Source organism: Cygnus atratus, chromosome Z, assembly GCF_013377495.2.
Source record: "Cygnus atratus isolate AKBS03 ecotype Queensland, Australia chromosome Z, CAtr_DNAZoo_HiC_assembly, whole genome shotgun sequence".
Lineage (NCBI taxonomy): Eukaryota > Metazoa > Chordata > Aves > Anseriformes > Anatidae > Cygnus > Cygnus atratus.
Genome location: NC_066396.1, coordinates 13719984 through 13745142, shown reverse-complemented (window position 1 = coordinate 13745142; position 25159 = coordinate 13719984). Strand labels below are relative to the sequence as shown.

General features: G+C 37.5%; 2 protein-coding genes across 27 annotated transcripts in view; one reads left to right on the top strand and one right to left on the bottom strand.

The window, feature by feature from the left end:
* The window catches only part of RICTOR (RPTOR independent companion of MTOR complex 2), an 80977-nt gene extending 63166 nt beyond the window's left edge, over positions 1-17811 (top strand). For 5 of the 6 annotated variants that reach the window (XM_035563720.2, XM_035563722.2, XM_035563723.2 and 2 more), the window contains 9 exons: positions 588-817; positions 1795-2824; positions 6862-7039; positions 8291-8375; positions 9661-9894; positions 10720-10872; positions 11664-11787; positions 12719-12857; positions 13027-17811. In XM_035563720.2, the coding sequence (XP_035419613.1) occupies positions 588-817; positions 1795-2824; positions 6862-7039; positions 8291-8375; positions 9661-9894; positions 10720-10872; positions 11664-11787; positions 12719-12857; positions 13027-13101 (2248 nt within the window). In that variant the 3' untranslated portion in view covers positions 13102-17811. The remainder of the gene's footprint in view (positions 1-587; positions 818-1794; positions 2825-6861; positions 7040-8290; positions 8376-9660; positions 9895-10719; positions 10873-11663; positions 11788-12718; positions 12858-13026) is intronic. The other variant, XM_035563721.2, reaches the window with a different exon arrangement.
* Positions 17812-17994: 183 nt separating this feature from the next.
* LOC118256622 (oncostatin-M-specific receptor subunit beta) overlaps positions 17995-25159 on the bottom strand; it is a 33513-nt gene continuing 26348 nt past the window's right edge. For 10 of the 21 annotated variants that reach the window (XM_035563726.2, XM_035563728.2, XM_050716297.1 and 7 more), the window contains 5 exons: positions 24884-25063; positions 23315-23479; positions 21742-21820; positions 21391-21463; positions 17995-20017 (listed from right to left, as the gene is read on the bottom strand). In XM_035563726.2, the coding sequence (XP_035419619.1) occupies positions 19568-20017; positions 21391-21463; positions 21742-21820; positions 23315-23479; positions 24884-25063 (947 nt within the window). In that variant the 3' untranslated portion in view covers positions 17995-19567. The remainder of the gene's footprint in view (positions 20018-21390; positions 21464-21741; positions 21821-23314; positions 23480-24883; positions 25064-25159) is intronic. The other 11 variants (XM_035563730.2, XM_035563731.2, XM_035563733.2 and 8 more) reach the window with 3 other exon arrangements.

Genomic DNA, 25159 nt, shown 5'->3' with positions numbered 1-25159 from the left:
AGATGGTAGTTCCAGTAGGTTTTCAAATACCTGTACTTTATTCACATGGATATATATTTTGCCACTGATTTGGTAATCAATTATTAGGAATTATTGATAACAGGGTTTGAGAGGATTCTCAGAATTGTTTGGGAAGTTCAAAAGTACAAGCAAATGAAACTTATGGGGGAAAAAAAATTATATTACTCTTTGCCTCCTTTAAAAAGCAATTAAAATATGTAGTGTGTATCTCTGGAATTGATTTATTATTCCATCGTTTTTATTTATTATCTATTTTGAGTCTTTAAAAGGGAGCATAAATAGATGGTCTTTTGCCTAATAGTGCTACTGTATCAATGTTTTATTTTATCAGGCTTTTTGTAATAATTGAGTTTTATTTTTGTATAGTATATTTTTAATGTGTTTTGGATATTTTAGCGTACTTAAGTTTCTACTGATTTACAAATGAAAATCGGGAACAAAAAGTGGCAATTTTGTGAAGTTTCTTCTGAACTGTTCTGAAACTTTCCTTTCAAAAAAGGAAAAAAACTTAGTTAAATTAGATGCTATTATTGTTGCTCTTTTTTCTATATATACGTTAAATACAGAACGTGTGTCTACGTGCTTGGTCTAATAGCCAAAACTAAACAAGGATGTGACATTTTGAAGCATCACAACTGGGATGCAGTGAGACACAGTCGTAGACAGCCTTGGCCAGTGGTCCCTGATGACATGGAGCAGCTCTGCAATGAACTTTCTTCTATACCCAGTACTCTTAGCTTGAACTCTGAGTCCACCAGTTCTAGGCATAACAGTGAAAGTGAATCTGCACCTTCAAGTAAGTTGGAAAAAAAAAAAAAAAAGACAAAACAAGTATTCTGTTGTTGTTATCAACTTCTTGTCAGGATGAGGTTCAGGCAAGTGGTTCAAAGGTGATATTACCAACAAAGAAAAGTGCAAGCCAGGGGACAATTTTATGTACTTTCAGAGAGATGTAGACAAGTGAGAGACAAGAAAACAATGTCTTAGATCTACATTTGGCATTGAGGTAAGGAATTTTAACATTAGGGGAGTTTACTAATTTTTATGTCAAGTCATAAAAATCAGTCAGGTTGGAAAAGACTTCTAAGATCATCTAGTCCAACCTTTAATCTAGTACTAAAGTCCCCCATTAAACCATGTTACTAAGTTCTACATCTACTTGTTTCTCAAAGACCTCCAAGGATGGTGACTCAACCAGTTCTCTGGGCAGCTTATTCCAGTGTTTCACAACTCTCTTAGTAAAGAAATTTCTCCTAAGGACCAAACTAAACCTCCCCTGGTGCAACTTGAGGCCATTTCCCTTCGTCTTATCACTTGGATAAGTCATGGCAGTTTGCTGTAATACCCTACAGAAAACTGCATACTCAAGTGTACATTTACTTTGTTGTTGATGTCTAGAAAATAGAGTACATATAGCATTGCTATATTTAAATTGTTAATGTTATTGATATTTGGAATTTGAATCCAGAAATATAGCATATTTAGATATCATTAAAGGAGTGTATCAGTTGTAGTCTTAGTAGCTGGTTATATGCACTGAAGTAAGATACTGTGACTTTTCTTTTGAAGCATAGAAACCTTCAACTCAGATATTCCTGAAGATATTTAATTTACTGTGCTAAGTTGTGAAGAAAAAATGTTGAATTTAAAGTTGTAATAAACCACATGCTCTGCAGTTTGGGCTTTTATCAAATAGGTTGCTTTTGCATGATTCAGTTGATGCATGTTGAAGAAATGATCTTTTTCATTGACAAAAGTCTCATCTCATTTCAGGTATGTTCATCATGGAAGATGACCGTTTTGGTAGTACTTCAACTAGTACGTTCTTCCTAGATATTACAGAAGATGCAGAACAAATATTTTATGACAGACCTGGACCTTCAAAGGACAAAGACCGTAGTCCTTTTCCTTTCTTTTCCTCTAGCAGACTTGTGAAAAATCGCATTCTAAATTCGCTTACTCTCCCTAATAAAAAACACAGGAGTAGCAGCGATCCAAAAGGAGGAAAGCTGACATCATCTGACAGTAAATCGGGCTTGAGGCGAAATCGTACTGTAACAGAACCTTCCAGTAGCATAGACATTCCTGCTGGTGAAGATTTCAACCCTGTTTTCAGAGTTCCTAAAATCCAGACTTTACGATTAGAAACTTCTTTTGTTGGAAGTAAGCACATGGAAGATACTGATAGTACCCCGAGTATTGGTGAAAATGACTTGAAGCTGCCAAAAGGTCTTGGAAATGAAATTCACCGGGAAAACACAAGCAGAGAAAGGCTAATAGGAGATGGTACTACACAAACACATTTCAAGAGCCGTAGCTTAAGTTTTAATACAGATACCACAACAAGTGGCATAAGCTCAATGAGCTCTAGCCCTTCAAGGGAGACTGTAGGTGTGGACACTACAAATGTAGACACTGACTGTGGAAGTTTAAGTACTGTGGTAAGCACAAAAACAGTTAAACCATCTCACTGTTCAACACCACAGTCTAACCACCTGCCTCTCTCAAAATCCAACTCGGTATCCCTGGTACCCCCAGGGTCTTCTCATACACTTCCTCGAAGAGCCCAGTCTCTTAAAGCTCCTTCTCTTGCTACAATAAAAAGTCTTGCTGACTATAACTTTAGCTACACAAGTTCTCGAGATGCCTTTGGTTATGCTACACTAAAACGCTTACAACAGCAGAGGATGCATCCTTCACTATCTCACTCAGAAGCCCTTGCATCTCCAGCAAAGGATGTGCTTTTTACTGACACTATTACCATGAAGTCTGGCAGCCTGGATTCTCGGCTAACGCCAAGCAGGTAAGAGATTATTTTGTGCTAATTTCTTTCTTCAAAGCTAGAAAAGCAATTAAATAACAGACATACTGTTCTAGTATTTTTTCCATTTTCCAACTTCATCTAAAAGTGACAGTTATTGCAGGGTGCTAGATATCTCCACTGAGAGCAGTACTGATATTAAGAGAATAATAAGTTAATGAGAACTTACTGAGTGCTGTAAAAAAAAAAAAAATAAAAAAATACAAAAACACCTTGCTGAACTTCCTTTGGTTCACATGGGCCCACTTCTCAAGCTTGTCCAGGTTCGTCTGGATGGCAGCTCTTCCTTCTGTTGTATCAAACACACCACTCAACTTGGTGTCATCTGCAAACTTGCTGATGGTGCACTCGATCCCCCTGTCTATATTGCTGATATAGATATTAAACGGGACAGACCCCTGAGGGACACCACTTGTCACTGGCCTCCACTTGGACATAGAGCTGTTGACTGACCCCTCTCTTGGTGTGACCTTCAAGCCAATTCCTTATTCACTGAATGGTCCACCCATCAAGTCCATATATCTCCAATTTAGGGATCGGGATGTCATGTGGGACTGTGTCAAAGGCCTTACAGAAGTCCAGGTAGGTAACAGGCTTAACAGGCTTCCCTTGATAAGGTGGCCTGTAGCAGATCCCGACCATACGATGTCCTTTATTTAGTGTGGTCCTTAACTTTTACCCACAAGCTCTCAACCTGTCTGTGTCTGTTTCTCAGAGGCAGCTTTTCACAATCAATCCATTCCCTAACACAGAGGGCAACACCCCCACTCCTCCTTCCTTGCTTGTCTCTTTTGAAGATCTTGTAGCCCTCGATTCCAGTGTTCAGTATTCCTAGTGCTTAGCTGGTCATGATATCTCATGTGCAAGGATTTGAGCTGACCTATGTACCATTGAACCAAAATGACTAAAGTTGTCATCCTTCTGAGAAGGTTAAAAAATTAGATATACATATTGCAAAAGATGGTTGTCTTGTCTTAGCCACAGATATAATTGATTGGAAAGGGTTTAATTTAACCGGTTTGTGTGTTTTCCTTTCTTGGTAACAGCATAGTCTATCCACTGAATCATTGTGTTCTGTTTAATTTTAGCATAAATTACTGCTTCCAGTTAAATATTGTCCTTAACTGCTGTGCAAGTAGTAAATTGGAAAGAGATTCTATCCCTTTTGTCTTCCAAAGCCAACTTTCTGTCAGTCTTATGAAAGACTTCTATGCTTTATTCACAAATTCAGATGGTCATAGCGGTCAATTAGCTTCAGTGACTTTTCTAATTGTTTCATTCTGTCAAAAGGTTGAAAAGCTTATTTCTTTGCATATGTTTTGTAAGGCTAAATTTTCCACGTGTTTTTAAAGGCCAGTCAAAAATGTCAAGGTGCATATGTCAAATCCTATCATAGTGCTCTCCCCCAGTTAACTGCAGACATGATTTCATGAAAACTTACCAGCACTTGCCACTATTTGTAATGTATCAGGTTGCTTTTCCAGGAGAAGCAGGGGCAAATGTTTAGGATTAATACTTAGATCTGGAATTTTGTAATTTTGTAATGAGAGCAATTGTTGAATGTTTTATTATGAGATAACTAGTGCAATTAGTAACTATGTGTGTCTTGAAGTATGGCTTGAGTCTTAATGGCAAGTCACTGCAACTGTAATTAACATGGGTCAGAATTAGGTAGTATCGGGAAAACTAGTGATGTCTCTAATCTGTTATGCATTCTCTCGTTGTACAATAGTGTCTTGAGCCTCACAAGGTCAAAACACAATAGTTTATTCTTATCTCAGTGTAAATTTGTTAAACTGTTAAGGATGGGAAGATACTCTAATCGTATATCTAAACCAAAAAGTTATAGAAAGTTATTTTTGAGGTAGAATGTCCAGCCTAAGAAATCAAAAAGTTTGCTGTACTTTAGCTCCTAGCGTGTAATAATTTGAAGTAATTTCCTTCCTTCTCCCTTTGTAAATATTATATAGAATTGTTCAAATCTGAATTTTAGTAGGATCGTTCAGCTGCTCTGCAAATAAAATTTGAAACTTGGAAAGCATGTAGAGATTCCTGTAGAAAATCTTTTTTTGTAAACTACTCTTTTTATTAAAAAGTCAGTATGTTTGTCAATAACACTGAATTTGTGGCTGAGTTAGTGATAAAATCAACTTCTCCAAATTCATTTTCCCTGACTTTTTTTGCCTATAATTACATTATTGCCTTATTTTACTCAACGTTTTCCACTTCTGCTGTGAATAAAGCAGTGCTCCTTTGGACAATTGCTTGGCCAATACATGCAGTCTTTTTCAGTGCAGTTCAGTCATGTACTACATATTAAATGAGGCAGTAATTCTGCTGAATAAATAATGTGTGATTTTTGTAATTAAGCCTTGGTCAGTGTGGTTTAGCCCTGGTAGGCAGCTCAGCACCACACAGCTGCTCATCCCCCACCCAGTGGGAGGAGGGAGAGAATCAAAGAGGTAGAAGTGTGAGAACTCACGGGCTGAGACAAGGCCAGCTTACCAGGTAAAGCAAAGGCCGTGTGTTCAGGCAGAGCAAACCAAGGAACCCACTCGCTGCTTCCCATCGGCAGGAGGTGTTCAGCCCCTCCCAGGACAGCAGGGCTCATCGCCTGTAATGGTTTCTTGGGCAGACAAATGCCATCACTCCGAACATCCCCCCTTCCTCCTTTGTTCCCCCAGCTTTTATTGCCGGGTATAGCACCACACAGTGTGGGACACCCCTTTGGCCAGCCTGGGCCAGCTGTCCTGGCCCTGTTCCCTCCAGCTCCTGGTGCATCCCCAGCCCCTCGGCGGCAGGGCAGCACGAGGAGCTGAAACCCCCTGGGCTCTGTGTGAGCACTGCTCAACAGCAACCAACCCATCAGTGTGTTTTCATCAAAAATCCAAACCACAGCATCATCCAAACCTCTCTGAAGAAAATTAACTGTACCCCAGCCAAAGTCATGACAGTGGTGTAATAATTCTTATGTGCTATGTATAGTTAGTATTTTTAATATTTGTCTTCTTACCTTTTCAATTTTAATTCTTTTTTTTAACATAAGCCATAATATGACTTTCTAGGTGTAGTTTGTTTTTTTCCTTTTAAAACCATTTTGTGTAGGAAAGGTGGTGAAAAGGAGAAGTTTGTCATGGCATATTAGCGCTTATATGGTCGTGTTGGAGTAGGAAATTTTATTCCACTGCATAGACAATCTGTTTTAGTTCAATTAACAAGAAAGCATTTATAGGTCTTTAATCTTCAATGAGAACTAAAATGAGAGGTGGCCATGTGAGACTTCCATTACCAGGACTCTGATCTGCACTGAGGGACATGATCTCCAACCTCCAATCTCCTGTCTCACTTTCCCAGCCTATTTTTTCTTGTTTGTTCCTCCAGTTACTTGTCACAGTCAGCACTGCTCACTGTGCAGCCTCAAGTTTGTTCTTCATACTATTAAGTTGACTAAATTCATCTTCTACACTTAAAAGTCACCTACTGAGTCTCCTTTAGAGTACAGGAAAAAATGTTCCTTGTTTGTGTCTCTGGTACCTAGCATGTCCACCCTTCACATTTGCAGGAATGTGCCTGCTTAGGTCTGAGTTTGTGAATATCCAGTAAAGGTACATTCTGTGTATAGATAGATATGCTCTAAAAATGAGACTTTTAGCAGTTCAAAAGCCTACATCTTCACTGATTTGTTTCTGGGTTATACATTTGCAAAGACTGAAGCTGGAGAAGACTTCTACAGGGTTGTTTTTACAGGGTTGGCAGCTTCTTAAGTTTCATCCAGATATCTTTCAGGTCCATGTCCCAGGGCTTCCAAAGATCACAGGTTTTTTACCCTAGGAACTGCCAAATGGTGCAATACAACATGAGACATTACAAAAATGAGCCTATAGCTATAGCTTAAGAGTAACAAGCTCTGGGTTCCACAATGGGAAGATGAGGGGTAGTCTTTGTGACCGCAGTCCTTCTAATCTGTAATGTGCAAAAAATGACAGACCAAGATTATGATTATTATTTTAATGTTACAGGTTCATGAAAGCTTTAAGTTACGCTTCATTAGACAAAGAAGATTTATTAAGTCCTATTAATCAAAATACACTTCAGCGTTCCTCTTCTGTTCGCTCCATGGTTTCTAATGCTACATATGGAAGCTCTGATGATTACATTGGCCTTGCTCTCCCAGTGGATATCAATGAAATATTTCAGGTATGTATGTGATAATGTAGTGGGTTTGTTCACACTTTCTTACTGAAAGGTAATGAACAGTTGCATTTCCATTAGAATAGATCAGATCTATAGAAAGAGGAGAACAGGATGTGGTACTCTCAAGGAATGCGTTTTGGAGAACAAGAGTTTCTTTTCTAACCCTGTTAACAGAAAAGCAGTAGTCTGAAAAGCGCTAGTCTGTTTTGTGTTATTAGACAAATAACAGAATAGGTTAGAGCATTAAACAATGGCAGCATGAATATACTTCCATGGGATTTTAGTTGGCAGCTAGTTTTTATACTAAAATTAACATAGTCTATGGGCGTTTTTAATATTTCTTTAGCCAACTAGTAGATAACTAGTTCAACTAGCCAACCAGTTCATTAGTCAACTATAAATCGTGTGTGTAATCCCACAGTAAACTTTCTGCTACAGTAATTTTGATTTAATGGTACTCTATTAGTATGTATATCATCATAGTATTAAATTGTATTGCCTTAACTTCACAGGTATGTATCCTTAACTTAAAAACTGATTACTTGGATGTCTTGTCATTTGCCTTTCTCTCTCTGCCTAGTTTAAATACATTACAATTTAACAGTGATGCATCATAATTTTTATTAATTTTAATATTCCGTTACATAAGTGTCAAAGACAGGACATGGTCAATGTCACAGGTAAATTAGTGTCTTTCTCATTTTTAGTTTATTTAATCTTTGCCTTTCATACCTCGATTCCTTTCTACGAATCGTAAAAATTACCGAAGATAGAGCAAAGGCAAGATCTTCTATCATACTGGTTTGTTTCCTCTGTGAAATGACTGTTTCTCTTTTTCCTTCACTCTTTATGGTGTATTTATGTTGCTTCATTTCTTCTCTCTCAACTCTACAACACCGCTCAATTCTACAGCATTTTACAGGCAACATTTAAATGGCCTGGGTGTTCTTACTTTGCTCTCCTGAGATCTCCAGTATTGTAGAGATCATTAATAGTCACTTCCGGGTCACTAATTTTCTTACAGCCTGTCACCACTGTTTGTCTATTTGCTTTCTGTTTATAAGCTTTGATTATTAAATTTTCATTCACAAATGTATGGTTTTTGTTTTCATTGGCATTTCTTTAGTACTCAGGGCCCCTTCTTCATTTCATCCTCTAATTGGATCTTTTTCCTGAAATTGTCCTCACAAAATCTTTTTCCTCTGGGTATGATTATCACCCGTGCTAATTTTGATTATCACCTGACTATAACAGGTAAAGGAGACTCCATATTTCCAGAAGAAAACTACACCTCCATTTGATGACCGTGGAGCTAGGGTCTTTGCACCTGATGCAGGAGGTATTGTTTTTGTTCCTCTTTTGTACCTTTATTTGTACATGTGCTGTTTGGGGTGGGATGTTGGTTTGTCTGTTTCTGTTTACAGAGAAGGTTATTTGAGAGCTGTGTTTTGGATTTAGGGATACTGGACCATTAATTTCATTTGTGTAGTTCAAGATAATGCACTGTTGTTTCAACATGAATTTGATCTAATAAATTGAAGCATGTCTATGTATCTTTGACTGTAATATGAGCTAATGCTAATTGAAGGAAGACTGGAAGCAATAGTGCATTAGAGAAAGAAACAAAATTTAAGCTAAGAAAGAAAAATATAATGTCAAATAGAAATTGAGCTATTACATTTTGACTCGCTTTGATTACACGTGAGTTTTTAGGAACAATGAAGCTGTCACATGTATATTTTGGAAATTAAATTTTGTCTTTGTGTTGTTTCCAAGACAGTTTATCAGTGGAGATGATGAAACGTAGTACAAGAGAAGTGCAAGTGCTCTGTTATTCTTGGCCTGTTCTGGAAAGGGTTTTCTTTCTACTTCAAGAGTGGACAAAAATCTGTAGGGCATCAATATGTGTCGTTTTAGTAGGGCAACTTAAAACAAAACATTGATACTGATTCTAAAGTAGTACAGAATAACTGTAGTCTTACTTCTTAGTTAACTGGACCTTTATTACAAGAAGATTATTTGAAGATCTTTTCTTGTGTGTTTTCAGTATAATAGATAAAGCTGATTTTCCTGAAAGTATGTTTCTGTAGTTTGAGTTTTGCTGTAAAATAACTTTCATTCAAAATTGTGTATGTTGGTACTTTCCATCCAAGAAAGAGCCCATCACTGAAGTTTCTTAGTCCTGTTTCTACATTACTGAGTTGAGTTTCCTGCTGTTACAGGCACTAAGTTAGTGTTCTTAAATTGTTTGTTTTCATTTGTTTGTATCATTTATACACCTGGTATATTCTACCAATGTTGTTTGATACTATGAAAATTTATAACATATGGGTGTTACTATTGTTGATAAAACATTGGAATTGACTGTGCCTTCGTACGGTAGGTGTTTAGAGGTTGAGGTCTATCCTTTGCAACATTCTGTTATATAGTATTTAGCTGAGACTAAAACACGATGTTTATTTCTGGAATGCCATAACAAATCTTGGGAATTTAACTATTCAAAAAAAAAAATCTTTAGATCTTTCTAGATCTTCCACTCTTAGCCTTAACAGGGGAAATTTAATTTAAAGAATGTTCTATTAACTGTTGGTTGTGTTTTTTTCCTGATATCTGCCTATCTACAGGTCTTCCATCAGGTACAGGTGATGTAGTCAAAAGTCCTTTTCAGATGCTCCGACAGCAGATCAGTCTCACAGAAATAATGAACACCAGCCGTTCTGATGCCTCCCAGTTTTTAGAAAATACAGAGGATACTGGGCTACAGGAGCACACAGATGAAAACTGCCTTTATTGTGTCTGCATTCAAATTCTGGGTTATCAGCCTAACAACAAAGTGAACTCTTCATATACTCGTACAGGTTAGTGCTCCTTTTAGGGAAGTGTGATAAAACTGAATGAGAAAGCTGTGGCTTGTTCATCTTTTTTTAGTCCTCAAATGCCATGTGGAGATTACAAGAGAGCCAGGGCCAGGCTCTTGACAGAGTTGCAAAACCAAAGAACAGGAGGTCATGGACATACACTGTAGTGAAGGAAATTCCAGTTGAACATAAAGGGGAAAAACTCTTCACAATGTAACGTGATCTAATTTTGAAGTGATCCCTTCTTCGTTAAACCGGTTGAACTAGGTGGTCTCCCAAAATCCTGTCAAACCAATGTGTTTTTTTTTTGTGGCTCCATTAAATGCACAAAAACTTAAAAGTTTGGATTAATGTCAAAGGCTATATGTAGTGAAACTTCCCAGAATAATCCTTGATTGTCACACCTTTCTGTTGAAGTCAGAGCCCATTCTGCATGACCTATGACAATTATATGCACAAATTCTTAGTTCATATACAAAAAACATCTCTTATACAAAAAAGCATAAATATATCAATAACAGCTCTACATGTGAATGCATTTTTTTAGACTTCTGTCAGTGCTTAAGAGTTGGTTATTTTTACCAAAGAATTTTAAGATTCAAAAAGTGATTTAAAAACATTTTTAGCATGCTTTGTCTGAAATCTAGTTTTAGTTTGTATATATTTTATATATGTTTAAATATGTTATTTTAGTTTTTATATGTTGACATCTACCAAACTTAGTGCATCAGAGTATTGCATACCTAACATTGCTGAAAAATATGAAAAGCATTTCAGGTAAGGAAAAATACAGATAACAAAGATGTGACATCTTATTTCTGTCAGATTTTTCAGACATTCCATATACTGACTGGTGTGGGCAGACCATACACAATCACTTAGATGTGCATTCCTCCAAATTTTCTGGAATTTCAGGCTGTAGTGATGCAGTATCTCATGGTTCAGCTAGCAGCACCAAAAGTACAGAACTTGTACTAGGTAAGTTTGAAAACCTTATATTATTAGAAGCGATAGCTCTTAAAGTATTTTTAAGTGTTATGAAAGAATCATACTTTATTTGTACTTACTGCAATAAAGTAATGTCCATTACTCAAAAACAAACACCAAACAACAAGAAAGAAACCACCTATAGATGCCCTAATCATTATCCAGGAAGATAGATGCATTCGTTGCCTGTTATTACGGCAGATGGAAGAACATACTTTAAAACTGTTCTGCTTGTGCTGTACAACATTTTGCAGGTAATTAAACAGCTCTGTGTCCTACCTTGCAATCAAAATGATTTTTTTTACCTAACTGTAGGAAAAAGTTTTTAAAAACAAAATTACCAAATTTCTGTGAGAGAGAGGTTTTGTTTCTAGACATGAGTTTTCTATTGTGAATTATCATAACTTGTTATGAAGTAGCTGGTTGCTAGCTTCTAGGATTTGATACAAACAGAAGGTTTTTTCTACCCCAGCAACATGCTCTAGTGATAGAGACAGTGCTGTAGCTGAATCTCACAGTCTTTAGTCTTCAGTTCTTCCACATTGTCTCACGGAATTTATGAAATGCTAGTTTATCTTGAAAAAAAATCTTATGTTAAAATTTTTAATTTTAAGTTTTAATTAGAATATTTATTGGTAGTTCATAATATATATGTAAATCTGTGTACATGTGTGTGCGTATGTGTGCGTATATAAAATGCTAAAACAGACTTGTGTGGCATAGGATTAGCATAATCAAAGACTTCCTGCTTGAACTTCGTATGATTGAATTTATTTTTCCAGGAGTAAAATCAATCCCAGATGATACACCAGTGTGCAGAATACTTCTGCGGAAAGAAGTCTTACGTTTAGTAATCAATTTGAGTAGTTCAGTGGGAACTAAGGGCCACGAAACTGGGCTCCTGACGTAAGTTAAATATATTTCAAATGTTTTGTCAATATTTAGTTGTATGTACTTTCTAAGTTTTCTGAGACAGTGGTTCACCTGATTCTGACTTTTCAAAATCCTGTCAAGCAGGTATTATTGTGGATTACTGGAGATAGCTGAACGTAGTGTAAAAGCTAAGGAAATGATTTTCCTTATAATATTTTTTGCTCCATCTTCAATGTTGTACTCTTACCCACTCTTCTTCAACTCAGTATTTTAACTGTAACGATGTTTCATTGTAAACTCAGTATGTCCTGCATCTTTGAAAAAGAAACAGTAACTATTTCATGTTTATTTGAGCCAAGTAAGATACATCAGGTAACCAGAGTGACAATCTGAAAGTAACTTCTTGAGAAACGCAGATCTGCTTTAAGCAAGAGTGCAACTACTGGCATTAATTTGTAGGCAAAACTAACGTTAAAAATACAGGAATAATGTATATGTACTAAACAGTATAATAAAAAGTGTAAATTTCTCGACTAGTGATATTGAAAACCATCAGACAGCAGCTAAAAGAAAATTCAGTAGTGTTCATTTTACTTATAAAATACAGGTATTAAGTTAGATTTTCCATATTTATTTTTAGTATTGTTGTACATGTGGGTGTGTTGTCTTTGATATGCTGTTCTTTCAATTCTACTGTTAGCCTTGGTGATCTCAGATACTCTGTACAACTTTCGAAGTATATATTCTGTTTCGTCTCATCAATATAGATTTCTTCCAGTTAAGTAGAAAATCATGCTGTCTATTCTGATTTTTCTTCATTCATCAGATCCAGAATTTATAATGTCTTATTAGTGAAGAGTTCTAGTTTGTTAATGATGACAATCAAAACTTAATTGAACGTTTTTTAAAAATATGATGGAAATCTGCTCAGGACTTTTAAAATTCTGTTTTTCCTGTTGATCAGAATTAAGGAGAAGTATCCCCAAGCATTTGATGACATATGCCTTTACTCTGAGGTGTCCTACTTGTTAGCACATTGTACATTTCGACTCCCATCTCGAAGGTTCATTCAGGAGCTATTTCAAGATGTGCAGTTCTTGCAAGTAAGTGGAGGTTTGAGATGCTTTGAATTCACTAAAATGTGCCAAAGGGGTGGAGGTTTCATGTTCTGAGTAATAAATGTCTTCAGGCACGTATTAAAGAAAACCGTTTTGTGATGTCATTCTGGTAAAATCTCTAACAACATTAATACTTCATCCCTCTGTCTTTTAGATGCATGAGGAAGCAGAGGCTATTTTAGCAACACCAACAAAACAACCTGTAATTGATACATCAGCTGAATCCTGACGTCTGTCTCACACAGTGCATTGCATACAGACTTTCTGAAATCCTCAGACAACCTCTGATTGACTGGAAAATAAAGTTTGGAGCATCATCTTCTAGACCGTTCCAGAAGCTACTGGTACCTGAAGAGTGAACCGATAACTTTCTTCCTCAACCAACTGCCCCAGTCTTTTGAGTCCCTTGGGGATATATTAAACATTACCATAGTTCTAATAATAGTAATTACCAGAATATGCAAGAGCCGAGCACTGAACACCTCCACAAGTTTTCATTTCATTTTTTTACCATAAATTCAAAACAACAACAAAAAAAACAGAGACATCTTATATGATTGACTTGATTGACTTCTAATTCTGTTCCGGAGAAGCAGAATGATGCCTTGCTTTTTGTTTTTTGTTTTTGTTTTTTTAAACCCCAGCATACCAGGAGTTGGTGAGATGAGGGTGCATTCCGTTGTCAGCAATGGGGAGCCATGCTGTGATCATGGACACCAGGGGATAAATGTTAGCTCTTCTCTGTTGGTTTTTGTACTGTTTGTAACACTACTTTGGGGATTTGTAACTTCAGACAGAAAGAAAAGCCTCTGTGAATCTGAGGTTTCCTTTAAGTTATTTTAATATTACTGTAGTTGTAAGTCATTTTATTAGCAGTCTCTCCAATTTCATTGCATTTACATATATGTATCTTATCTGAACCAGTTAAGGATTTTCACTACAGTTTGATTTAAAAATAACAAATCATTTAAAGTTAAAATGCTGGAATCAAATTGTTTTTCCTGAATGATATGCATGTATTTGCAGTTACTACACTCATGCTCATATAGTATGAATGTTGGTCTTATTCTTAACTAAAAACCTTTAACAAGCATGATTTGTATCAGATAAATGAATATTGTATAAACTAAACTTGAAGACATTAATCATTGCTGCTTTTGTGAAAAGATGTAATATGAGCAATTTTCCAAGTTCCATGGAAACAGCCTTTTGTAAAAACAAAGGCTTGATTGAATTTTCAGTGGATGAGTAATCAAGCATCAGATAGTACTAATAATTGTAGTGAAAAGCCTTAAGTACAAATTTTGAAGCAGCAGAACTTAAAATTTTATATTGGTGTTTGAGACTTGTTGCAAAAGTTACATAATACAGTGACTGTTAATGAGTAAAACAGTTGACTCTATTACGCTACTAGTGAGGTTTCTAAAGTAATGAGTGCAAGCTTAATGAAAAAAGTAGAAGTCCCCATCACTCATCATGCATCTAAAGATTCAGAAGCCTTTGTACAAAGGGTAATATAAATATATGCAAATGTGTGTATATATATACAGTAGCATGGCCACCTTTGTTAGAATGCCTGTAATAGAAGGGGTTGCCCTTTGATTTTGATATAGGTGAATAACTCAGCTGGACTGTACTAAGTAGGACGTATTTTTTATCCATTCACTTTTACCATTTTTTATAATTGTTGATTAATACATAAGTGAAAAATTTATCCTGATACTCATAATCCCGTTCTTACTAGCTATGCTACTGAAGATTTCAGTCAGTTGTCTTGTGAACAGTAAAACATTATTCCCAGTGAAATAGGAAATTTACTTGCTCTTATTGGAAATTTTATCTTGCCACGTAGGCACTGCTTTGCAGATATCACTTCACTGAGTTTTTATGTGCACTGTATGCCATCAGGGTCTCATAAAGCGGATCTGTAAGTTGCTGCTCATAGCAAAATCTAATTCCTGAGACTGTTGTTTCATGAGTTCCCACTGAAAGAAGGAGCAAAAAGAAACTTATTCAGATCTTTTGTGGTCAGTGACACAAATAATATGTCTACATGTCAAGACATGTTTGAAATGTTCTGAAAACATACCACACCAGAAACTATTGGACTTCTCTGGTCATAAGGAATAAATGCTTCTGTAAAACCAAAATCTGTCAAAGTAGACCAAATAGTGGTATATACTCCAAAGGAAATAATGTAGTTTTCCCAAAAATGGGGCTGGTGTATCTTATACCGTAGTTTCAAACACTACCTCAGTTAGGCTAGAGTATAAGAGATTTGTTTTAATAACTAGATGGGGTTACATCAAACAACTCCATGTTATTTTTCTGCATTTAAGCAAAATAAACAAGTTTTATCGCCTGTATTTGAATAAAACACCCTTGTTCATTTGTTACCAGTTTAATAGCACTTAAAGTAGAAAGCGCAATAGGAAGGCCTCTGAAAAAGGTAAGCAAAAGCAACGTCAATATACTTTTGAAAGCTTCTGCATCTTACTTTTTTCTGAAATACTCGCTTGTTTGGGGATCTATGACAACAAACTTGATGTAGGAATTACTGCTGCAAATACAGTTTAAATGTTTTTTCTAAAAGCGTATGAGTGTCAGTAGATTTCAACATGTACGCATAAAGGATGTAAAGTCTGTACATAACATACATTTCTAGAATTAATTTACATTAAGCTCACATTAGTGTTTCATTTTAATTGGCAAATGAAGGGATACTATTATTGAAGGAATTTGATATTGGTCTAGTTATAAACTGTGAATTTCTAATTCTATCAATTTCTTTTTTAAAATATCCCTTTTAAAGTTTTTAGTTTGGAGCTTTATTTGCTTCATGATAAAACTTCCCCAAAAAAAATAAGTGCATGTATTAAACCTAATAAAGAATTCTTCCACGTTTCCTAGAAAGGGTAGGAAGGGAAGCTGACAGACCACCCACTTCATATTTTTCCAGTCCTAATGGTTTGGGATACGGTCAGACAATTGGTAAAGCAGATAGTGCTCATTGACACTATATAGAAATTCAGTTTGCTGTGGCAAAGAAAACTCCTGACTGATGGAATATGCTAATACAGAATATTCAAACAGGTCTGAGGTGAAAGCCTTCACAGAAAGAAGAGCCTGACTATGAAAACAGTGGAATTTAGCCTGCTAAATTATCTGGCTCGCTTTCTTGGTTGTCATTTACAGTCAGTGAAAAGGGATGGTGCTTTCCAAAGGGCAGAGACCTAACTAAAGCACTCTTGAATTATTTCCTAGAGGACCTGTTTCTCTCCACTGAGTGGGGAGGGGAACAAAGCTGGGCGGTGTGAGTATCCTTTTGGAGAAAGGGATGTTTTTGGTATCTGAAATCGAGATCCTGAATGCTCCCAGTTGTCATAAATTGTAGATGGTCAGGCTTTGAGGTACTTAGCTTATGTGCTGGACCGCTGGCATCTTGTACTGGAGACAGTCGCTTTTCCTCATATGACAGTTCTTATATTCGATTTGGCATATGTACCTGAAAGGTGCTCTCTTTGTTTTTGCTCTCTTTGTTTTCTTCGTCGTTGGATGTTTTTTCTCCCAAGTCACAAAAGTCACAATATTCAGTAGTTAAGGGTGAGGTGGTTGGCACAGTGAGGTAAGCTGCCTTATAAACATTTTAAAAGGAGTAAGAGTACCACTCATCTTTTTGTTGTTTTAAATATGTCTTGAATGAGGGAGTTCTAACTTGCAGTGAGAAGATTAAAAAAAAAGAAGTATAGCACCGTCACTTGTTCACAGTGCCTGAAGAGGAGGATAGCTATTTTGAGAAATGTTTCCAAAGGGTAGATAATTAAAGCACAGCGAGAGATAAGAGTTGTTCCTGCTTCTTAGTCTATGTTCTTGTCTTGGTATCTGGTTTTTTGGACTTCAGGAATCTCACATTAGCTTGTGAGTATGAGCTCAAGCTGAGGAGTTGAGGTGCAGGAATTCATGCCAGGCTTTGGAGCAGTTCCAAGCTCTCTGTTCTCCTCCCACAGGGCTGCACCAAAGTCCTGTTACTGGGTGCTTTGCTGTGGAGCCAGTTGAAAGCTTCTAACTTTTTTACTTTTAAGTTCTATCTACTGCTATCATGTGCATATTAAAGGTGTGTACAAGGTAAGAGTAAAATCTGTGAACTATAAAAGACCTTTGGGAACATGGTAGAAACCACGTCTGTATCTTGGTAGAAGCTCCTATCTTTTTTTTTTGTCTAACTCAGTTCTGGTTCCCTGGATAGTTCTCTTCAAGTAAAGAATGTGGATTTTCTTTGGATTATTTTTGTAATGTAGATTGATAGCAATGCCACAGCATGCAGATATTGCACATTTTGCTTGAATTGCTTTGTAAACTACACTATTTAATTTGAGAAATGTAATTTTTGCCAAAAAGTGTAACATGCCATTTCGCCACTGAATAGGTTTTTTCAGCACAAGATGCAATGTTTTAGGAGGTAAAGGCAGATGTTTTATAGATTTAATTGAAAAATTGTTCCTATACTGGGCTGTCAGCATCCCTAAAACTGCATTACAAGAGATAATGTAAATTAATCATTCTGAGGAGGGGTGGGGATCAAGGAAACTCTCAAAACTTATTCTCCCTGTTCCACATTGTCTTTTTTTATTTAGTTATACGCTGCTACATATTGGGAGGTTCTAGTGTTTGTAGGTCACTGAACAGACATTGAAATCTGATTTATATTGTATACCTGTAACATAGAAAGAAAAAGTATTTATATATTTTCCGTAAGAATATTGCATTGAGCTGTGTATAATTTAAACAGAGGCTTGTCCCAAAATGGTATTGCCCACCTTGATTTTTTTTGTGTTTTTTTTTGTATAGTGTGTACAGTTCATGTCTATGGGCATTAGAAGCCTTCTGAAGCATAATCTTATCAAAGGGATGCATTGTTAATAAAATGTACTTAAACTTCTTATAGTTGTTCTGGTCTCATATGTACCTCTCAGCACTAGGAATGAGTTGGAACTTTATTTATATTTGTAAGTTACTAATTAACTAGAACAACCTGAAGCTTTCCAAATAAACATTTTTTTTGTCAAAAGTATATTTTACATTTTTACTTTAAGATGTCTTGTAAAAATAGAGGGGACACTAATAGTTTGTACACCATATTTATTTAAAAATTTTGAGTACTGATCGAGACTTAGTTACTTTCCATTGTGATTTTCATACATTTTAAGTGTTAGCATTTCAACAACAGCTGCAAAAGTTGAATTATAACAAGACAGAAAACTTTGTATCTTTCATTTTTAACTCCTTTTCAAGCACTAGTACAAGACAGGTGTTTAAAAGAAACAAAAAAAATACATGTCTCTCTACCCTTATGTCAAAAATATTTTTGTAAGTGGTAGTGCTAGTGCCTTGACTGCCCCCTTTAACCTGCACAAAGGCTTTATCCCCCTTGGAATAGTTTGTTCCTGTATTTTACAGCACAGGCAGTTTCAAGAAACAGCAGCCATCAGGCCCAGCAAGCAGAATGTTTTATAGATAAAGAGGTGGTAACCTCTTCTCATGTCTCCAAGCAGAGCAGTACCTGGTACACTGTTGCCTTGCCTCCAGATTATAAAATGCCTTCAATGGAAGATCTCCCCGGGAATGACCAGGGGAGCCACCTCTGCTGGAGCTGAGATGGGAACTCCCGAGGGGCCACAGTGTCTCACTGCACTATGAAGGCAGTGCTGGCTGCTTCATCTCCACCCCCAGTATCCTGCCCGTTTACTCTGCTGAATGACTGCAGCCAAGCTACAGCAGCTGAGCTCAGATGTAGGAAATCATGCCTTGTTAGAGCCATCCCCTCTGGCATGACTAACTTGCACCATGCTGAAATTTAAAATGAAATTTAATCTGACTTCTTGAGTTTCTGTATCAGAATTCCTTACACATGTAGCTCTTGATATAGAATATCTTTCAAGCCTTTTTTAATACTACTTTTTGAAATGAAGGTCTTTCAGATACTATAGTATCTAGTCTGCTTCATTAGAAATGTACGGTTTTTAAAAATCATAATGGAAGACCAAGTTTACCTCAGCCTACTGTATGGATTCTGGGAGTTATAACAAATCTATGGTATTCAATTCCTTTTCTGCAAATGCTGCAAGATAAAAAGTGTAAGTATCAAAAGGAATGTTTTGGTAAGTTTTAAAATTACAGCTAGCATGTCTTTCAGTGCTAGGTAGAGGAAGTTTTGTTTTTTTTTTTAAACATGCAAACAGCAGTGGAAGATCTAACTGATATGGATCCTGCATATGATGTTCTTCGGAAAGGGGATTGATTTATGTATGCATGACTACTGTGTCTACTTACCTACTTGTCTGGAGTTTGCTAAGTGCAAGGGTTAATGCTGGAAAAGGTTATGTGCCTCAGTAACACCTCTGCAAACAGCTGCTCTGCTAGAAAAGTGGTTCCCTCTGCTTGTTATAGGCCATGCAACACTGGCTTGCAAATTTTACATAATAACAGTAATTTGTGTTCAAACTATAGTATGCATCATTCCAGTGCAAAGTTGGTGTTTTTGAACTAGTCCTGAACCAACAGCTTTGAGCAGTTAACAGAAGTAAGGCATCTGGGCTTGTGAAAGCCTCTGTCAAAAAGAGAAGCTGCAGTGGTTTCAGAAATTCCTGTTTTCATTTTGTAACCCAAACATCAGACAGACAATCAAAGAGGGTACATTAAAGCCTCCTCCCAATGCAGTGTACATCTGTTTGTGAAATATATCTCAAATTGGTCTTCCTGCCAGCTGCCTCTCCAGGTGATGAGGGAGCATCATCATTCAAAATACTGAGGTAGTACTGGGGCTGGTATAGCACTACTGACACTTCTGCCTTGCTGGTTTCTAGTGTCTCTGGCAATTGATAGGGGTCAGATTCAACTGCAAGATGAGAAGAATAAGCCAAATTTTCAAACCAAGTATGAGTCTGAGGTGTAGGTGTGGTTGTAAAGTTCCTTTTTTCATTTTCATTATGATAATCCCAGGAAGAATTGTGAACGTCAGTCTTGTCTTCTGTTGGCGTTGAAGACATCAGGCTCTGTAGATGTAATTTCTGGGCTTCGACCTTATTATCCACTGCTAGGGTGTCAGGCGTGCAGTCACTTATTTTTAGAACTTTCTCAGACCCGATCTACAGGAGAAACATAAAAAAATTACTCAATGAAATAAGCCTAGAGTAAAGGAAAGTGAGTAATTACTTCAAGCACTTCTAAAATTACCTTAGATTTTCTGAGTTTGGATTTTTCATATAAACCAACATAATGGAAAACCTGTACAAAATGTTTGATGGAAGATGAATTTTATGTGAAATTTATCAGAGTATTTCTGATACAGAAGGAAACATCATTGGAATGGCGGAGAGGGAAGTGGCAGAGTTCCCAGCCCTGGAGGCATTTAAGAGACACATCCATGACCCTGAAGGGACAGGGTTTAGTGATGGCAGTCAGCAGGCCAGGCCCATGGTTGAACTCAATAAAAACTATTCCAGCCTAGATGATTCTATTATGTCCCTCTATTTTAAAGACTTTGTCAGTGTTTTTATCTGTGCAGTTTTTAAGTAAGTGTGAAACAATGGGAAGGCAGCAGCCTATGGCTTATGTTTTAGACTTCTCCCATTGTGTGGAATGAATAGCAGCAGCAGCCACCACACTTGCCAGGGTGAGGCACACTCATCGTTTTGTTACTCTCATTTTACACACGGTGTTGAGGCAGCAGCTCCTGGCTCAAGGGCCTGCAGGGGAAGATGATGGCCTTCTGCCTTTTCCTCCCTGCCAGATCTGTCAATGCCTGCCAGATGCTTCCAAGGACCATCAGGTGGATCAATTACCACGCTCTTCTGTACCTTACAGTAGGTGACACATGCAGCAGGATGGGTGGACGGACAGCATTCACAGGCTGCATGCAGCAAAGTGCACCATGATGCAGTATGGTCTGCTGAGTTCAGACAGTACTGCGTTTAGAACAGTAATACTGAAGAAGCACCTATTCTATCAAAAAATTTCATTTACTGTTTGATTTGTATGATGGCAGGTGCTGAGCTCTGCTCTCTGGGGACAGCGACAGGACCCGAGGGAACAGCATGGAGCTGGGACGGGGAGGGTCAGGCTGGGTGTTAGGGAAAGGTTCTGCATCCAGAGGGTGGTCAGGCACTGGGACAGGCTGCCCAGGGCAGTGGTCATGGCATCGAGCTGCTGGAGTTCAAGAAGCATTTGGCCAATGCTCTCAGACATAGGGTTTGATTTTTCGGTGGTCCTATGTAGAGCCAGGAGTTGGACTCAATAACTCTTGTGGGTTCATTCCAACTCAGCTAAGCTATGTTTTTGCTTTCACTTTTTGCAGTAACAGACTGCAGAATATAAACTGATCACTAAATTTTCCACTAAATTATGATATTGTTATATTAATTTCTGTATAATGAGTATCACTCATTTTGTATGTAGCCATCAAAGGAAAACCTTCATTAATCAAGAATGCAAAAATTAAAAGTATTTTCAGTGGCCTTACCTTAAACTCTTTGAATGACAGCACTTTGCTTTTGTTAGGACTAGGTATTACAGGACAGCAGCACTCCTTCACGCTGGAAATAAGACAGCAATACAGGTGAGTTTTGTTTTCTCATCAAAGCACGTTCTACCAGCAGAAGCAACACACAGATGTGCACAAGAACAGATGTAAATGATGAGTGTCTCAGAAATGCTGCAAGCCAAATATTTCCAATGATGTCCACAGACAGACAGTCAAAGGAAAAATGAATGGGGCCTTATAACAGGCTGGGAGCAACAAGTGGCAGCTGCGGCTTGTGAATTACAGCATTTGCATGCTCTGGCTACAGGAATAAAATGCATTGTAACTTACCACTTCATCTTCCAGACGCATATAGCTACTATTAGTGAAGGAACTATCACTAGCAGGACTAGAAGGTACATCATGTCTGCTGTGAAAGAAAAATACTTTAAAATCTTGTTTTCTACTTCTCACCTGTTATAGTCTGTACAGCCTGATTTTCTGGAACAAAAATACCATCAGTATGGGACTTGGGGCCACAAACTCAGCAGTGAAATTATGTGTTCTGTGGTTGCAATATATTTTGGCTGTAAGGTCTGGGATACAACCGTATGTCTTTGGATATTGATTACCACAATTTAAGTATTACTAGATTCCGTCATTTTGCACTCAAGTTGGCTTCTTAATTGTAACTGTAAATTTTCAAGAGCTAAAGCAGTAGTAATCTCACTTAACTATTTGTTAAATCTGGTTTCCTCCCAGATTTCCAAAGACATTTTTTTTTTTTTTTTTTACAGTGAGACAAGGTAGACATAAACTCAGTACCTATAATAAGATTGACACTAGCACTGTTCTACTGTTCTTCCTCTTCTAGGATTTATGCTGACATAATCTCAGTATTTTTAATTCTGGTTATAAAACACAGCCTTAGAAAATGTTTTTCACAAATGGTTCAGGCCACTACATGCAGACCCTTACAAAGAACAAGTGCTCTCTCCCCATTTGCGCTGGCTCCTGCCATCTTGGCCTGTCAGCCAACTTGTGTGTCCCTACCACAAACCACAGCAGGAAAAGAAACATGTTACATTCTCCTTTTTATCTTTCCTGACTTACTTAAGCCAGTACAAATGCCTGTTATCTGCACAAAAGAAGGCTGGAGCATGGAAGCTGGAACACAGGTGCAAGAGGCAGAACTGCCTCTGTGAGGGAGCCATGAGCATTTAGACACCTTTGCTGGTTAGCATAAAACATGAACTGTCCTTGCATGAGTCGACGCCTCCCCATCCACCTTCACTCCAGGCAAGTTTTTCAAAATGAGACATTTCCAATTTGGGTTACAAGTCTCACGGCTAAGACTACTGAGTGGTGTTTTCAAGGGAACAGAACTACAGGCATGTAATTTCCTGCTCTGCTTTTATATGCCCAGTCAGTAAACTACAATACTCAAACCAACAGCCCTCTTACTGGCTTATGAAGGAATTAGCTTGGCAGGGGATTTAAAGACTGATGAGAATAACAACCAGCATTAGAAGTTCAAGAGTCTCTACAGAAATTCTCTATCTGCACATAGGTCTGTAGTTTTTCCCATAGTAGATAACAACTTAAGTAAGTCGAAATGCAACTCTTCAATGATCTAACAAACAGGACTCACTAGTCCTGCAAATCTGCATGCGTTATGCTACTTCCAAGAAGGATATGAGATTTAAATGTCATTGTAAATTTCTTTTTATTCTAAATTAAAGATGTAGCTACTTCAAAGTACCAAAATGTCATGATGGCATGCGTATTTCATTTCTCAATTAGATCCTTTCTCAAGTGCATTGAAAATTAAATGGTTTTCCCTTGAGAAAGGAAGGTCATTCTAACCTCAAACATCCTCCCACCTTTCTTCTAGGAGAAAAAAGGTCTTACTGCCAATACTCACAGTCAAATGGTGTGTCTATGTATGTGAAGTTAAGCTCTGGAAACTCTCCTCCTCCAGTGTATGCTACAACTGCTAATTTGTATTTCGTGTTTGACTTTAGGTGTTTCACAGTGTATCTCCTTTCTTCTGGGTTTTCGATTGTGTATTTACATAGCACTGAGCCATCTAAAATGAAACAGATGTTACAAATCAGCTTAACCGAGTTTGCTAAACCACTGAAATAACAGAACATTTACAGTTTGCTTTCTTTGTAATCTGCACACTTTCTTCTGAGAAAGATAGTCATCCTGACTCAGTGCTGCTGGGCTGGGCTCACATCCCTCCTAACTGGACTCTTGCAGCATCGACCGTCCTGTGGTAGACCACCTAACAACCTGCTGTCAGAAGCTGCAATTCTGTATTTCCATTTCCTCTTACTACAGCTTGATTTGGTTTTTAGCCTTTTTTTTTTTTTTTTTAATCCTGGAATGTGGTAGCCCTTAAGCTTAGGTGAAGTTTTTTCGAGATAATTGAAAGCAAGAAAACGCTGCCTCAAAAACAAAAGAAAACAAAAATTCCTTATTGTGCAACTCCTAGACCCCAGGGAGAGAAGGGTTAGCTTATTTCCTGTTTCCAGTCACACCCTTTGTCTGCCAGATCAGGCAACTGGAAAACAGCAAATATTTGATTTAAACACTTTAAGTCTAAGCGGGATAACTTGCAGAACTGTGGTACTTCAGTATTTAGTTTAGTTTTGGCAAGAACTTCTACATAATACTGCTCCAGTTCAACCTATGCTTTTCAGCTTGGTAATTGTCTGCTGAACACAGGAATCGGAGAGGACATGACCCAACTAAAAGAGGTAAGGGGAAAAAAAAAAGGGGGGGGGGGGGGGGGGGGAACAAACGAACAAACAAAAAACACCTTTGGTTTTGTTTGGAAACACCTGGAAATTTTAATGTAAATTAATCTGGAGCAGTTTTGAGTGTGAAGCAGGAAAAACAGAAATAAAAAGTTGAACGTGGTTTTGTGCCACCCCATGGCTTAGTTCTGCTGCCTGAGGAACTCCATGGTAGAGCACAGCCACAAATACTTTCATTATAAAGAAATGTAAATGGGGAATTTCCACTGTGATCCAATTCTGACGGAAATAAATGGCATTCCATCTGTTTCTAAAAGCCTAGTAAAACTAACATGCTTCTTACGACTCTCATCCAAGCAGACCACAAACAGATGTTTTCGGAATTCTCCAGAACTCAGACTGCAAGAGGCAGAAACTGAGTCCTCCTGCAGAGGAGAATATTTTCCCACAAGAATCCTTCCTGAAGCTCACAATAAAATTGAAGGGATCTATGGAAAACAGGACAGGAGGCTACAGGTCTGTATAAAGCCAGGACCCTATTTCTGCTCACTAACACCTCAAACACATGGGAGGAATCAAAAACAGCAGGTGTTGAAATCTATGCCTTACCTATGGGCCAATTTGCCTGCCTAATGTGAACTTTCCAAGAGTCTGCAGTATCAGCCACAAAAGTCTCTCACCTGTCTCAGTGATAGAACTTCCTAAATCAAATCCCAAGGCTCAGTTACCTGAATGAACATGTTTTTTGGATCCTTTCAAATTGCAATCCTCTTGCACGGGTGATACATAAATGTGGTAGCCTCTTAGAAAACCACGGTCTGTCTTGTTTGTGGGGCAAGGATCCCAAAATAGTGTAACTGCATGGTTACTCAGTTCAATGTTTTTCACCTCAGTGCAGAACTCGGGAGCTGGAAGAATGGAAATTCATATTAAACTTTCCATTATCCTTTATGAATGTGTATTGTCCCACTTGAAAAAAGTTCTAAATTCCCATGTGGTGTTTC